Below are 15,142 nucleotides of genomic sequence, written 5' to 3' on the forward strand. Positions count from 1 at the left end.
GTAAAAGAAAAGTTTTTCCTTGAACTGAATGCCTCTTTTAGTTTCTTGCTATTTCCTGATTATTTTGTTAATTTCAGGAAAGTTATCTCCAATTCTGAAAGTTTCCTTTATGTATAATGAATAAAATCCTCCAAAGATAATAAAAACTAAGAAAGGCATCACTATGATGAAGGGGATAAATGTACTGATGATCAATGTATACATATATACTGATTACCTTGAGCAGCTTGCACTCCCTGGAATCTTGAAAGGCTGGATACATTTCCTCATACTTCTCAACAGCAATCCTTGCATTGGTCAAGTCCACACACAGGTGACATAGTGCTGCACGGAACATGTACTCTTTGGCACTGTACTTCAGTAATGAGCTTTCCAGGGAGCTTGTGGCAACCTGTTATTTATTAAAAAGATTAAAATAAAAAGGTGTATAAACATCACAATCTACTTTCTGTTCACTGTGGAACTGATAGCCTGTACAGATTATCTTGATCATCACTATCCTAACCTAAATTTATGTGAATGCCTGGTGGTTTAAAGCTTACAATGGTCCGATCTAAGTTATAGTCATGCCACATAAACAAAAACTGTTCAGCTGAACCTGAAAGCAATCAACAATAATGCTTCCCATAAGTGTCAAAGAAATTACAATGGAAAGTGTAAAATAATGAACTGGATGATGATGATGATTCATGAAGTACAAAAATTACAGTGTACTGTATTTGGAAACCATGTGAATGGTAACTACCAATCCTGAACTGTACTAACCCTTTGAGGTGTAGAGGCCCAAGGCTAGGCTACTGAATTCCAGTATATTTACAGTTGTATGGCCAGCCTACTTCTCTTGAAGGTATCACATAATTGATAAACCTCCAGCCACCTCTTTGGGATCAAGCCTATGTGCATGGCTAGTCCATCATTGCAACAGGACACCCTTCTCATGCAACCACCAGGCACCATTGGACACTATGACAATGAGAATATACTGTACACAAAATACACACCTGTTCATAAATCTGTATGGCTTTTTCATAGTTCTCCATCTGAGCTGCATACATGGCCACCTTCAGCATGCACTTGTTTGCTGAGGAGTTGTTTTCCTCACCACGGAAGTAATCAGAAGCTTGTTCAAAATGTTGGATGGCTTTCTCCATGTCAGCAACCTGAAAAATAAAAATAAAACTGAAGTTTCTAATTAAAATTCTACTTCAGTTGGAGGCTCCTATTAACTTTTTTACTGATGCTACGATGAAGATCTGTCTGTGCCGTAAGAGTGACATGAATGTGCTGTGATGCAAGGGGCTGCAATACTGTGCAGGTAGAGTTGACTATCTTTGGGTTGCAGTTTGTGTTATCCAGTTATGACAAACAAACTAGTATAATGAACATTAATTCCATCAGTGTGGGGACATTTTATATTTCATCTCTGCTACCTACAAACTTTTTTCACAGATTACAGATGTTTAGTAGCGAAGGGATTACTGAAAAGTTTAAACAAAGCTGAATATAATCATCTGGCGACAGCAAAAACAAAATAACAACAAGTGCACTCAGTATTACCATGCAAGTTCCCTACCAGATGATAACCATACATATGCAACTGACCATGGGAGCTGATGGCTGGTTGTTCCGCGCGACACAACATCATGGCATGGAAAACAATTGTATGAAGTTATACCAAAATCTGTCCATGCATGTGGAAGCTACAAAGAAGACACAAATGTAGGTAAGGCTGTGTATGATAACTGACCCTGTTTGAACACCAGGTGTGACCTTGGGAGTAGATGGCCAGTTGTTGCATGTGACACACCATCATGGTATGGGGAACAATTGTATGAAGTTGTGTCAATATCTGTCCATGCATGTGGAAGTTACAGAGCAGACATGAAATTGCAGACAGACTGACGGACTGACAGAACTGCTTAAACCTACAGTATAGTCCCCGACTGGTTTCACCAGAAGGGGACTAATAATCTCGTCTATCTATCTATCTATCTATAGCCAGACACCATTATCCCGTAAGGGGTGACCATCTGACTGTGAGTTAGCCGTTTTACTGGAAGGGGCACCAACTCTCCGCCAACCCATTTGCTGACATGTAGGGAACATGTATGGGTTGGTTACAGTATATGGTTACCACCCAGTGTTGTTAATGGTTTCCTGGCTTACAGTACACCATTAGGCTTGTCACTCAATGTTAAGCCACCTGAAATGGAAAGAAGAGTAGTAGAAAGTGATAGGAAAGATGGGAGAAATAGGAAGAGAGGAGGGCAGACACTGAAAAAGAATGCTAAAGGTGAAGGAAGAAATAGGCAGCACTACATCAAGTGAGTGGATGATGGATGCCACCACATTCTTGTGCTGAAGGAACTACCATTACAGTCTAAACCAAAAACCAAAGAGAATGAATTGCCAATGATGTAAATTGCAAAATAATGATGTAACACTTTAAAATTGAAATATCTCATCACATGATACCAAAAGAATATTTATTAATAAAGGCCCCCCCCCCCAAGAGGGGGAATCACACCAACCACAAGCCAATAAATATCTAGCGTGGCTCGGACTATGACCTTGATCTTAGCCTATTCTCACCAATTTCGAACTCGTAGGAGATTTTCATCCCTACTACATACCTGTAAAACTTTGTGATGATATCTTGAGCAGTTGCAAAGTTATTGTGGTAACAGACACACAGACCTGGACCTACTTTCACCAATTTCGAAACTGTGATTGATTTTTTCCCCTACTACACACCTGTAAAATTATGTGATGATATCTTGAGCAGCTGCTATGTTATTGTGCCAAAAGACACACAGATAGTTGGACAAACTGAAAACAATACCAGCTTCAGTATCGCAGCTGGTAACAACCACTTTTGGACAATGAGTTATACTGCATGAGCTGAAGGGCACGTGAAGCAGCCAGCCCACACTTCCAAACAAAACTGCAGAAAGATTTTCTCTACTATGTCTTGATAAATTTCTTCACAAATAATACAGCACCTATTAGACCCTTTACTATGGTGAAGTCCTTTAGTTTTATTTCTAATATCTTCAATTAAGCCAAGATACAATACCCCTAGGTGCGATACCCCAGCTTAGCAATGGGGGTAGAAATACTGTACTACCATACCCTGCCTAACTAAGGCCAAACCCTGGTTTAACAATGGGTATAGATTTTTTTTTTACTAACTTTGATGATATGAATATTCATCCATCCATCATCAAATTCTATGTTGCCCCATGAGGAGCATAAAAGCCCGGGGCTAGGCAATTTGGTCCTGACATTTAGGATGAGAGTGATACGAGTATTTTAGACTTAAATTTTGTGTTTAGGTTGATTTATAAACTGTTTTTAGATTAATGTGTTTTACTCACGGGTGGGGTGAACTTTGTCGTTTTAGGGTACAGTGTACTAAGTTTGAGTTTTTCCAGACTTATATTGATGATTTTCAGATTGAGTTATAAACTGCTTTTAGGCTTAGTTCAGCTTATTTTCAAGCTATCGGGGCATTTAGGTGAGCTAGAAACTTGTTTTTGGACTCATTTGGGTGGGTTTAGGACTTGGTTGGGGGGGAAACCCAAGGCTAAAAAGTGCATCCCTATACTTTACATGTTACATCTACCCTGATATATGATACCTCACCTACCGATGGGTTTATACTTAACCAATTGCATCGTTAAACTGGGGTATACCTGCATCTTACTCAACTTAGGAGAGACTCTGCAAACTGTAGTAGTTACGTACAGCCTTCACTAACCTTTAAAAAGAGTACTTTCTTGTTAATGAAAACATTTGGAAAGTTGCTGCTTTGCCTCAGTCTGTTTGGCCAGCAGACCCATCAATTAAAGACAAGCAACTGCTTCTATCGGGCCATCCTACAGGTCCAGTGTACGACACAAGGTCTGTTCAGAAAGTATACAACCATTTTTTTTTCTCACCAACGAGTTGGAGGATAGGGGTGGGGTTTTGTATAGCGCAGTGCAGGACCTTTGTGTACATGTGTGATTAATGCCAGCCACCATGAGTGAACCTGTTGCTGTCAGTCGGCCTGTATTCACGGTCATGTTCCTTGAGCTTGTCAAGTTCCCATGCTCGTCAAGATGACCTAAAAGTCAAACAATGTTACTGCATCAAATTCTGCCAAAAGCTAGGTGATAACCAAGTTGAAACTACAGAATCAAGAAGATCCTGCAAGTTACTGGGAGTGAAGCCATGGTGATAACGCAAATAAAGGAGTGGTACAATCACTTAAAAAAGGACCGAATGTCTGTCGGGAGTGATCCACATCCTGGGAGGCCCTCAACATGCAGGAGCACTGGAAATGTGAAGAAAGTCTGCAAGTTGGTTATGGGAAATCACTGGTTGACTGTCGGAGAAATTGCTAATGAAACTGGAATCAGTGATGGGTCAGCACATGAAATTTTAACGGATGACTTCAGCATGTGAAGTGTTGCCACCAAGTTCGTTCCAAAGTTCCTTTCGCATGAACAACAAGCTCTGTTGATGAACATTGCTCAAGACATGTTGGAGTGTGAAAATCACAATCCAGACTTTCTGAAAACTTATCTTGAGATGAGATTTGGGAGTACGGGTATGACCCAGAAACCAAAGCACAGTCATCCCAGTGTATGTGTTCAGGGTCGCCTTGGCCAAAAAAGGCACGACAGGTCCGCAACAAGGTGAAATGCAATTTGACAGTTTTTTTTCAACTACGATGGTGTTGTGCACCATGAATACACACCAGAATATCAGACTGTCAACAAACATTATTACCTCAGTGTTACCTGCCGTCTTCATGATGCTGTTCGGCAGAAGAGACCAGACCTTCAGAAAGCAGCAAGTCAGAAGCTGCACCATGACAATGCCCCTACCCATTTTTATCAAATAATTCGGGAATTTCTGGCCATGCACAACATCTTGTTGGTCCAGCAGGCTCCCTACTCACCAGACATGGCCCCGTATGACTTTTGGTTATCCCCCAAGCTCAAAATTCTGCTTAAAGGGTTCCTGATTTGAGACAAGAGAAGAGTTCATGATGAATGCAATGAAGAACCTGTAGGAGATACCCAAAACCGACTTTGAAATATATTTCAAGAAGTGGAAAGAACATTGGGTTGTGTGTGTCAAGTCAAAAGGGGCCTACTTTGAGGGGGATTAGTGTTCTTGCTCAACACGTTAGCATCCATCCATCATCCAATCTTACATTGCACCATGAGGAGTGTAGGGGGCCGGGACTAGGCAAGTTGGTCCTGACATTTAAGATGAGAGAGACCACCCTCACTCATTCCTGAGTGGCATTACATGAGCAATAAACCCCAATCACCCCTTGATTATAAACCTTCACCAGCTCAATTCGATTGGAGCACCGTAATTACCCACTAAATCACCAGGCGCCAAAATCTGGTTATATGGTTACCACCCAGCGTAGTAAATGGTTTCCTGATGGACAGGAAACCATTTGGCTTGTCAATCAGTGTAGAGTCACCCACAGGCAGAAGGAAGAAGAAAGAAGGACGGAAAGAATGACAGCAGGAGTGTAAAGTCACCCATAGGCAGATGGACGAGGAAAGAATGAAAGAAAGACAGAAGAGGATGGATTTTTTTTTTTTTTTTTTTAGAACTTCGGGTTGGATACTTTCTGAACAGACCTCGTTTGCACATAGCACAGGGAAACAACGCTCCCTCATGGAAGGCAGTGCCTTGCCAGGATCAGACCAGAGCCCTTCCCCAAGGCAGAATTCAGCAAAATATGAAGAGGTTTGTTTCCCGGGTGGACACTGCAACTGCTTAGTTTCACCCAGAATGCACAGCGTACCCAAGTGTAGGTCCCTTGTTGGTGTCTTGTTTGGAAATAACAGCAATAAACGACAACTGATTTAACTCCCAGGTGGTCAGGCACCTACTGTATGCCAACAACACAATATACACTCCTTGAAAGCTCTGTGGGAAAGCCCGGTCTCGATCATGACATTCCTTAGGGACTCAGGGCTGTTTGGCCAGACTGCCTAAGGAACAACTACTACTACTTCTACTACTGATGTAACTGAATTCAATGGGTTAATTTCTTACCTCAGTTTCATAAATCTCTGCAATGGACTGATGATGTTTAGCTGCCATGGTGAACTTGCCCATGTCTGTGTAGATCTCGATGGCCTTCAGCAGACAGTTAACCGATTCTACAAAGAAAATTAGCATTCTTCGCAATAAATAACACTCAGGAAAACAAGACAAATCTTGCAGTAAATTATTAAAAAATAACAGTGATAAATGTACTTTTGCTCAAAAAAATATCCTTCCTCATGTGAAAGCAGGACTCCACAATGAGCAGAGCGATTCGAACAGCGTCTATATTCCATATTTCATTACCTGTAGTGTCAAAATGACTCATGTCACTTTAGTATGGATACTTTTTTGAGTAACAGTACACTGCATTAAATGACATTCAGTAAAGAAGATAAATATACATCACAATAAACAGGATGTTGAATAATTTGGATGTAAAGAAACATTACAATACATAATAATATAAAAGTCCTGTAATCCAAATGGCAGGGGACCGAGGGTCTTTCTTTTTTTTTTTTTTTTTTCAGACTATTGGGAGGAACCTCTGAAAACATTAGAAATATGTACATGATCATTAAATAAGCACTTAAAATGATATGGGTTATTGTTTTATTCACTGGAAGGCCACAGAAGTGTAGCTGAATATTTGCAGGCAGGTACATCCAAGTCCAAGAGCAAGTCCAGATCAGATAAATCCTTCGATAAAGCCCAGAAAATTTTGATAAATTTTGCCTGGAATAATTTGGAGTACTGGGATATTCGGGTTATTGGTGGATGGATTGGAAGACTTTTACTGTACTAGGTAAACAAAGATATAAGTACATTATAATAAACAACACTTGGTAAATAAAAGGGAAGCAAACATAGCTATACACTACAGACAACACTCATTAAATCATATGGAAGTAAATTTACATCAAAATAAAGAATGATAAGTAAACAAAATAATCATACCTCACAATAAATCAATCTCAGTTAATACAGAAGCTTGTCAAAAGTCTGGAAGCAGTTCACCATCCAAAATAACTGCCAATCAGTGCTCATGGACGACTGTTCTCTGAGGTCCAGAGTCTCTCCCATATACCAAAAGACAGCCACACAACCTCACATGCCAGCAACTGGGTGCTAATCTTAACCCTCCAATATGATGATGTACTTGATTATTCTTCCCAAATTGAAGTGTTTTCATGCTGGTTACGAAGGGCACCTCATATGGAAGGGCCTATGCAGACTAAACAGCTAACCCTCCATATTTGCTAGTCTGCTAACTACAGTTTCAGTTTTTCACAAATTAACCCTCAGCCTGCAACACTCCTTCTGGAAGGAATGTGAGGGCAGCTGCAATGGTCCCCCCAGAAGATTGCAGGAAATTTTGTTTTATGTGCTCCATTATTCCCACCTATCTCTTGCTTATGCTCAATGAGTGGTTAACACAGGCCCCCTTTAGCCTGCCCAAAGATGTTGCACCATTCACTCACTGGCCACCATTGAATGTGGATGTTGCCCTCCTCTTAACTACTCCTCATCCCCCCTGCCCAACCGGACGAAAAGAGTGCCCAGCCATCTATGAGGTGCCACCTACCGCCCAGTGACACCTCTGACAATGACTCTAAAGGGGAGAATGTGGAAGTGAAAGGGAAAAAAGACAACCTGAGCATGTGTGACTATGTGTGCCTAATACAAAGTCAACCACTGTATGGGAGAATGCTGCCATAACTAACACATCTAACCTCTAGGGATCAAAAAAAGATTGTACATGTGTGTAAAATATCCTGGTTCAGTATGTACAAAATGCAAAATTAGTACAACAGTGAATACAGAGACAAGGGTGACAAACAATGCAATGTGCTACACACAAGTGAAAGTGATGCTCTAAGAGGGCTTATGTGCGTACCATACATCAGAATACTGCAGGAAATAATGTACATATGTGTAATACTGTAACCTGTTATAGTATGGCTGAAGATAAACATAGTGTAATAATGAGTATGGAGACAATGTTGAGTGACACTGCACTGCACTACACTACACATGAGCAAAAATGAAGTGATGCTTGCTTCAGAGTTTTTCTGGACTGTTATAGTTCTGTATGATGAAAGATAAGGTCTTACAGAGACAGAAGATTGCCTTGTAAGTCCATTACTAGCAAGAAATGGTAGAAAAATAGGTAAATAAATGACTACAGGGTATTTTTGGTGAAGTCAAGTGCTATATATTTTTCCCTCACATGGCAACTCTGTGTAATAATATTCCTTCAATACCTTGTAAATGACTCTGTAGTAACAGGTGATAAAAAGTGATATATTTAGCGAGACAAATTCAAAAATGATAACCAAAATATTATACTGTCGCCTCTATCACTAATACACTCACATGGCTTGTTTAGCACTAAGTGTAGTGCCTGTGATTTTGCTCTTGTAGGTGCCACTCAGGGATGAGTGAGGCTGGTCACCCTCATCTTAAATGTCGGGACCAACTGCCTAGCCCTGGGCTCCTACGCTCCTCATGGGGCAATGCAGGATTGGATGATGGATGGATGGATGGATGGATGAGGTTATATCCAACCATATTACTGTGAGATAGATGTTCTTATAACTGAAAAAAGCTTGTTTTTTTTGTGTAATAAACACGGAAGTCGCCTCCTAAGCTTCATACTGCATGTGGTGTGGCTGCCATTTCCAATGCTGCCTGACGCCTGCCTGAGCAATCCATGTTCTCCAACCACACAGAACACCTCCTTTTCAATTAACTCTCCCTCCAACACTAGAACACCTACGGACCTTTCAGTTTCTTTATAAGGTTAGTGGAAAGATTGGAATATGTGTGTGACTAAAATCTGAACATGTTTGGTTAAGTGGGTCAAAACAGCTTGTGAAAACACCCTATTTTTCCTATATCTCCTGCACCAGCAATGAGGGTTAAATACACCCCTGCAGCTGAAGGGTTAATATAACATCTCAAAATACACCTGTTTGAAGCATACTTTGAGATGGTTTAACAACCCGCTGTGCAATATATCATTTTTAAATAATCTCAAACTATACTTCAAGTACCGTAGATTCTAATACCTGATGATGTTCTGGGGCACAGCAAAGGGTTAGCAGGCAATTATATAGTATTATTGTATTACAAATGCAGTGGCTGCTTTGAGAGATGCCAATTATTAATAGCTTTTGCCAGTCACAGTGATGTCTTATGTGACCCTTGTTAATATGTAGGGACTACTGTGTTCTAACCTCTTCAGTTGAAAGTGTCTTCAAAATTACGTCAATTCACCTGGTTTTATGAGGATGTTGATGGATCTAACGGAAAAGCAATCATGACATTTTCAAGATAATCAAATTCTCAAACTACAACACTCCATGCTAAAGCTGGGATCAAACACACAATCTAAAGATTAACAGTCTAATCCTCTAACCCGACAAAATCTTGCACAGGAGAACCCACTAATGTTTAATAATATCCAGCTCAATCCTGCATCATCCTTGAGCATGGTTGGGGTTTCATTCATTCAGGACTTATCTTGGAAAGATCATATTACATCTCTTGTAAAATCAGCTTCCAAGAGATTAGGTGCTAAGCCGACTCCGTACCTTCTTAACCCCTGCACAAAGGTTGACTTTCTACACGGGTTTTATTCGCCCGTGTAGAGTACAACTCTCATGTGGGAAGGCTCCCCACATACAGCTCTCCTCAACAGGGTGAAGTCAAAGGCTTTTCATCTCATTACCTCTCCTCCTCTTACTGGTTCCCTTCAGCCTCTGTCTCTTCACCGCACTGTTGCATCTTATCACTTTTCTATCACTACTTCGGTAGTCACTGCTCCTCTGAACTGTCTGCTTGCATCCCTCCACCTCTACGACGGGTGTGTAGCACCCGTCTAGCAACAAACTATCATCTCTTTTCTGTCCAACTCTCTAATGCAAGAGTTAACCGTTACTCCCAGTCCTTCATTTATGCAACTGGTCAACTCTGGAACTGTCTCCTTCTGTCTGTATTTCCTACTTCCTACAATTTCCAGTCTTACACAGTGTGTCCAGGCATCTTGAAATGAACAGATCTTGAATTTGGCTCCTTTTTGTATAGTTTTTGTTTTTTCTTGGACGGAATGGTTTGTGGGCTCCTGGCCTTTGGTTCCTTCTTCCTTGTATTTAAAAAAAAAAAAAAAAAAAAAAAAAAAAAATTAAACATGATTAACAGTCTACTCCTCTAAACCATCTGGGGGGGGAGGGGGAGAGAATGAGGAACAATGTAAGACCCGCTTTTCATCACCTCAGTAAAAGCTACGTTACTACCTTTTGTGTCAATTTGTATATTATAGCTCATGAAGCTGGCTGGGGAAATGCTATTAAAGACTACCAAGACAGAACATACCATATATACTGTAAATCTTTGTGTAACATCCATCCATCAACCTCGAGAGGTATGCCAATGCCAGAGCGACAAGTGTCCAAGTTTAAAGACCAACTCCACAACCAATGGAGGAAATAAAGTAACCACTTGCAAGGTACAGGAACTGTGATAGAGGACAATCAACATCACCATAATCCTAACCTTACTTCCCTTATATATGAACGTAAATAGAGACAGAAACAACCTCCCCAGGTCACCATGAGAAACTTGGTAATACTTACCAAAAATAAAATAAATTAGACACCCAACCCAGCATGCCATAACCACACAGACAGTACTGAATATCTATTACTCCACTGCCCCAACTTCACTCATGAAAAGAGATAATAATAACATAACCTCACTGAGTTCCTTCTGGGAGCGTCCCCGGGCCTTGGCCTGCTTCTTGGAAGCTGTACGATTCCCATTAGGGGAATCTTGGTGCAACAAAGAGAGTACATCAATAAATATGAATATGTGAACTGTACGTTAAGTGCATCTAAAAAGAAAAGAAAGAAAGAAAGAAAAAAAAAAAGTGTTGATGGTTGGGTTTGTAAAGTGAAACCAAGCTTCGGGGGACTTGAATGAAATGTTATCATGTGTCTAGCCCACTTCAGTGTGTTCTCCTACTTTCTCTTTCCTTGCTTTCTGGATCCTACCTCACCCTACTCTTCAATGGCAAAAAAATATCAGGATGATGATGATGATGACAATGATAATGATAAAATAAAGAATGTGGCACAGCAGCATGAAAGGGAAATGTAACTTGGGGAAAAAAATATAAAAATAAATACAAAATGACCTCAAAATGAGGGAAAGGAGGAACAAGAACAAAGGTTAAAGGACTATAAAGAGGAGGAAATGGCAAGTTCAAGTACATACACATGTACGCATGCATGCACTTGCCACACAGTACGGCATGCCCCCATTTTACAATATGGGTATATCAAAAAAAAAAAATTCACTGCATAATGGTTCATCATATATCATCAATTATAACATGGGTTCAATGGAGATATGTTTTCGGACGTGAGTCACCCACCCAACAAAGTTGAAAAACAAGTTTCCAGCTCAACTAAACTGGTTGTTATTTTACTTCACTACACTTTATTTCCTGCTTACCGACAAAAATAAGCCTAAAAATAGGTCTCTCTCACCTCAGCTGATAGTTATTTCACTTCACTGCACTTCATCAGCAGCCTGTGTTCCAACACCACGCTGCTGTTCTATCACTGATGCTAACACACCCAACAGTAATGAGTGCAAATGTCATCTTGGAACTAGCAAACAACCGTAGACTTATGTGAGGGCAATTGTAAATGTGAAAACAGCAATCGTATATCGACCAATGAGACTTTGCATGGGATCATATCATACCATGCAAGAATTTTATCATATATCTTGGGGGGAGGGGGGGGCATTTTGTCACTGTATTAGCAATTCACTTGATGTAGTGCTGCCTACTTCTTCCTTAGCCTTTATCTTTCTTTTTCTGTGCCTGCCCTCCTCGCTTCCTATTTCTCCCATCTTTCCTGTCACTTCTTATTGCTTTTCTTTCCTTTACATGTGGCTTTACATTAAGTGACAAGCCAAATGGTTTCCTGTAAGTCAAGAAACCATTTACAACGCTAGGTGGTAACCATATAACCAAACCATACCTGCTCCCTACGTAACAGCAAGTCGGCTGGTGGAGGGTTAGTCCCCCTCCCTGTAAAACTCAATGTCAAATGGCCACCCCTTACGGGATTATGGTATCTGGCAACAGATAGATAGACAGACAGATTAGCAATTCATCACATACTGAAGGTCTGCTGTATAACGATTGCTTGGAAAAATGTCCACCAATGAAACACACAAATGATCAACAGTAGAGCTGGGATCCAACACTAAAAATCTGGTAAGATCTGGTTCTATCCGTTTAGCTCACCTTCCAAAAATCACGTTTGATCAAGTTCTGGTAGCTGCAGTTCAATTAGTCAGTCTGATGCTGTAGGCTAATTCTAGTAATGTACTGTAACCCTTGTTCTGGAAAACCGATCTGGTAGGCTTACTCTGGCAAAATCCAGTCAGGTTCCAGTTTTTGAGAGAATAGGGGAAGATGAGCAAAATTAATGACAAACACTATGGTATCTGAAAAAAATTCGGACTTTGCCCCTATTAAGGTTCTGGTCTGAGTGGTCAAATCTGGTGGATTTTGTTCTGCTACTCAGTCCAGTCCCAGTTCTAATCATAAGTTTATTAGGAAGAACCAACCTGAAGGCCAATAATCCCAAGAATTGAATACCTCTAAAAAACACCTACCAATCAAAACCTAAAAGTAATATGATGGTGTTAAGTGGGATAACTGAAGTCAATAGTTCTTTTCAGACCAAATATCTTCAAGCACTGGAGGGAAAAAAAAAAAAAAAAAAAAAAAGGCATAGAGTGTAATAATGTTAGGAAGTGCAACTGAAGTCAACAGCTCCTATAGTCTTATAATTCAAAACCCAGCTAGCAATTATGGTACCAATATGGTAATCAGAAGGTTGCATAGCTGACTTTAATACTCTGAAGCCAAGCCCTAGACATGCCAACATATACACAGTGCCTATGTGCTTCATAAATTTTCTCATTTCCTGCATATTTCATTCTGCCTGGAGGGATCAATTACAGCTACCATTAAAAGGCCACTCCTCCTGGAATCAAGGCATCTGGTTACAGACTAAGAGATTACTCTCCTCATCTGTATAAACTGCCTGATACTGGTAATACAGTGTGATGATGGAGAGGGTTCACATGGTGGCTGCACTATAACCAGGCAGCAGTGCATGACTATACAAAGCTATCTATCTATTTACAGCCAAATGCCCTAACCCTGCAAGGGGTGGCCAAAAACAAATCACCTCTGTGTCACCCATCCCCTGCTATTATGATGTCCTCCCCTCAATTTACATCCCCTCTCCAATATCTATCTATCTATCTATCTATATAAAAGGAAGGAGGACGGTGGATTGCAAAATTTCAAGTTCACATCCAGATGATCCTGGGGTCACAACCATTAAAATACTGATTTAAAAAATGTCACTATACAGAAAAAGTTAGGAAACAACTGACAATGAGTGTATATAACAAACCAAACATATTTAAATACAGTACAACATGCTTCCATAAACACCACAACAAACAAACATAGCTTGGCCAGAAATGACTCAACCAGGAAGCAGCCAAAACACAAAAGCTAACAAATACATGCATTCAGCAAAAAGAAAAATCAGATGACTGGAAAGACTTAGATTACAAAATCTGAATGCAGACATGCATCATCATGCAATCCTACAATGCCCCATGAGAAGCATAGGAGCCCAGGGCTAGGCAAGTTGGTCCTGGCATTTAAGATGAGAGTGACCAGCCTCACTCATCCCTGAGTGGTATTACATGAGCAATAAACTCCAACCACTCCTTGAGTATAAACCTACACTGGCTCAATTCGACAGGGGCGCCGTAATTACCCACTAAACCACCAGGCGCCAAAATTTGGCTATATGGTTACCACCCAGCACAGTAAATGGTTTCCTGGTGTACAGGAAACCATTTGGCTTGTCAATCAGTGTAGAGTCACCCACAGGCAGAGGGAAGAGGAAAGAATGAAGGAAAGAAAGACAGAAGAGGGAGTATAAAGTCACCCGTAGGCAGAAAGACGAGGAATGAATGAAGGAAAAAAAGACAGAAGAGGATGGAAGGAAAGATGGATGGAGGAGAGGAAAGGACATGCAACACATATAAATAACTTATTAATTTCTGAAGAGGAACTTTATTTTGTAATCCATCCATCCATCATCCAGTCCTATGTTGCCCCCATGAGGACCACAGAAGCCCAGGGCTAGGCAAGTTGGTCCTAGCATTTAAGATGAGAGTGATCAGCCTCAATCATTCCTGAGTGGCATTATGTATGCAACAAACCCCAACCTCCATTTGGAAATAAACCTACAAAGGTTCAATTTGATTGCAGTGCCTTAATTACCCACTAAACCACTAGGTGCCATAATTTAGTTATATGGTTACCACCCAGCACAATAAATGGTTTCCTAGTGTACAGGACACCATTTGGCTTGTCACTCACTGTAGAGTCACCCATAGACAGAAGGAAGAGGAAAGAATGAAGGAAAGAAAGACAGAAGAGGGAGTGTAAAGTCACCCGTAAGATGAGGGAAGAGGAAAGAATGAAGGAAAGACAGACAGAAGAGGGAGTGTAGAGTCACCCGTAAGAAGAGGGAAGAGGAAAGAATGAAGAAAGACAGAAGAGGAAGGAAGGAAGAGAAGATAGGTCAGACACCCAAAGCAGCACTACACTGAGTTGAGTGGATGGTGGGCACCCCCACCAAAAAAATAAGAAGAAGAAGAAAATAAAATAAATGAAAGACAAGTTTTCCACAGATCTATCTATCTATCTATCTATTGCCAGACGCCTCAATCCCGTTTGGGGTGGCCACAAACAAATCGCCTCCAAGTCGCCCTGTCCCCCGCCATTTCACTGCCCTGCTCCCAACTCACATCCCCCTCTCTCATATACCTCTCCACCCCATCCCTCCATCTCATCCTCGGCCTCCCCCTCCCTCTTTCCCCCTCCACCTCACTCACATACACTCTTTTCGTCAGTCTTTCACCCTCCATCCTCTCCACATGGCCAAACCACCTCAGTGTGTCC

General features: G+C 40.8%; 1 protein-coding gene across 1 annotated transcript in view; it reads right to left on the reverse strand.

Moving 5' to 3' along the window:
- alphaSnap (Alpha-soluble NSF attachment protein) overlaps nt 1–15,142 on the reverse strand; it is a 34,244-nt gene that overhangs the window by 7,959 nt on the left and 11,143 nt on the right. The window contains exons 3-5 of the mRNA XM_080278857.1: nt 6,073–6,179; nt 1,002–1,160; nt 218–391 (exon numbers count right to left, since the gene is read on the reverse strand). Coding sequence (XP_080134983.1) covers nt 218–391; nt 1,002–1,160; nt 6,073–6,179 — 440 coding nt within the window. The remainder of the gene's footprint in view (nt 1–217; nt 392–1,001; nt 1,161–6,072; nt 6,180–15,142) is intronic.

Source organism: Coenobita brevimanus, chromosome 75, assembly GCF_032717465.1.
Source record: "Coenobita brevimanus isolate Jiangsu-jjx chromosome 75, ASM3271746v2, whole genome shotgun sequence".
Taxonomy (NCBI): domain Eukaryota; kingdom Metazoa; phylum Arthropoda; class Malacostraca; order Decapoda; family Coenobitidae; genus Coenobita; species Coenobita brevimanus.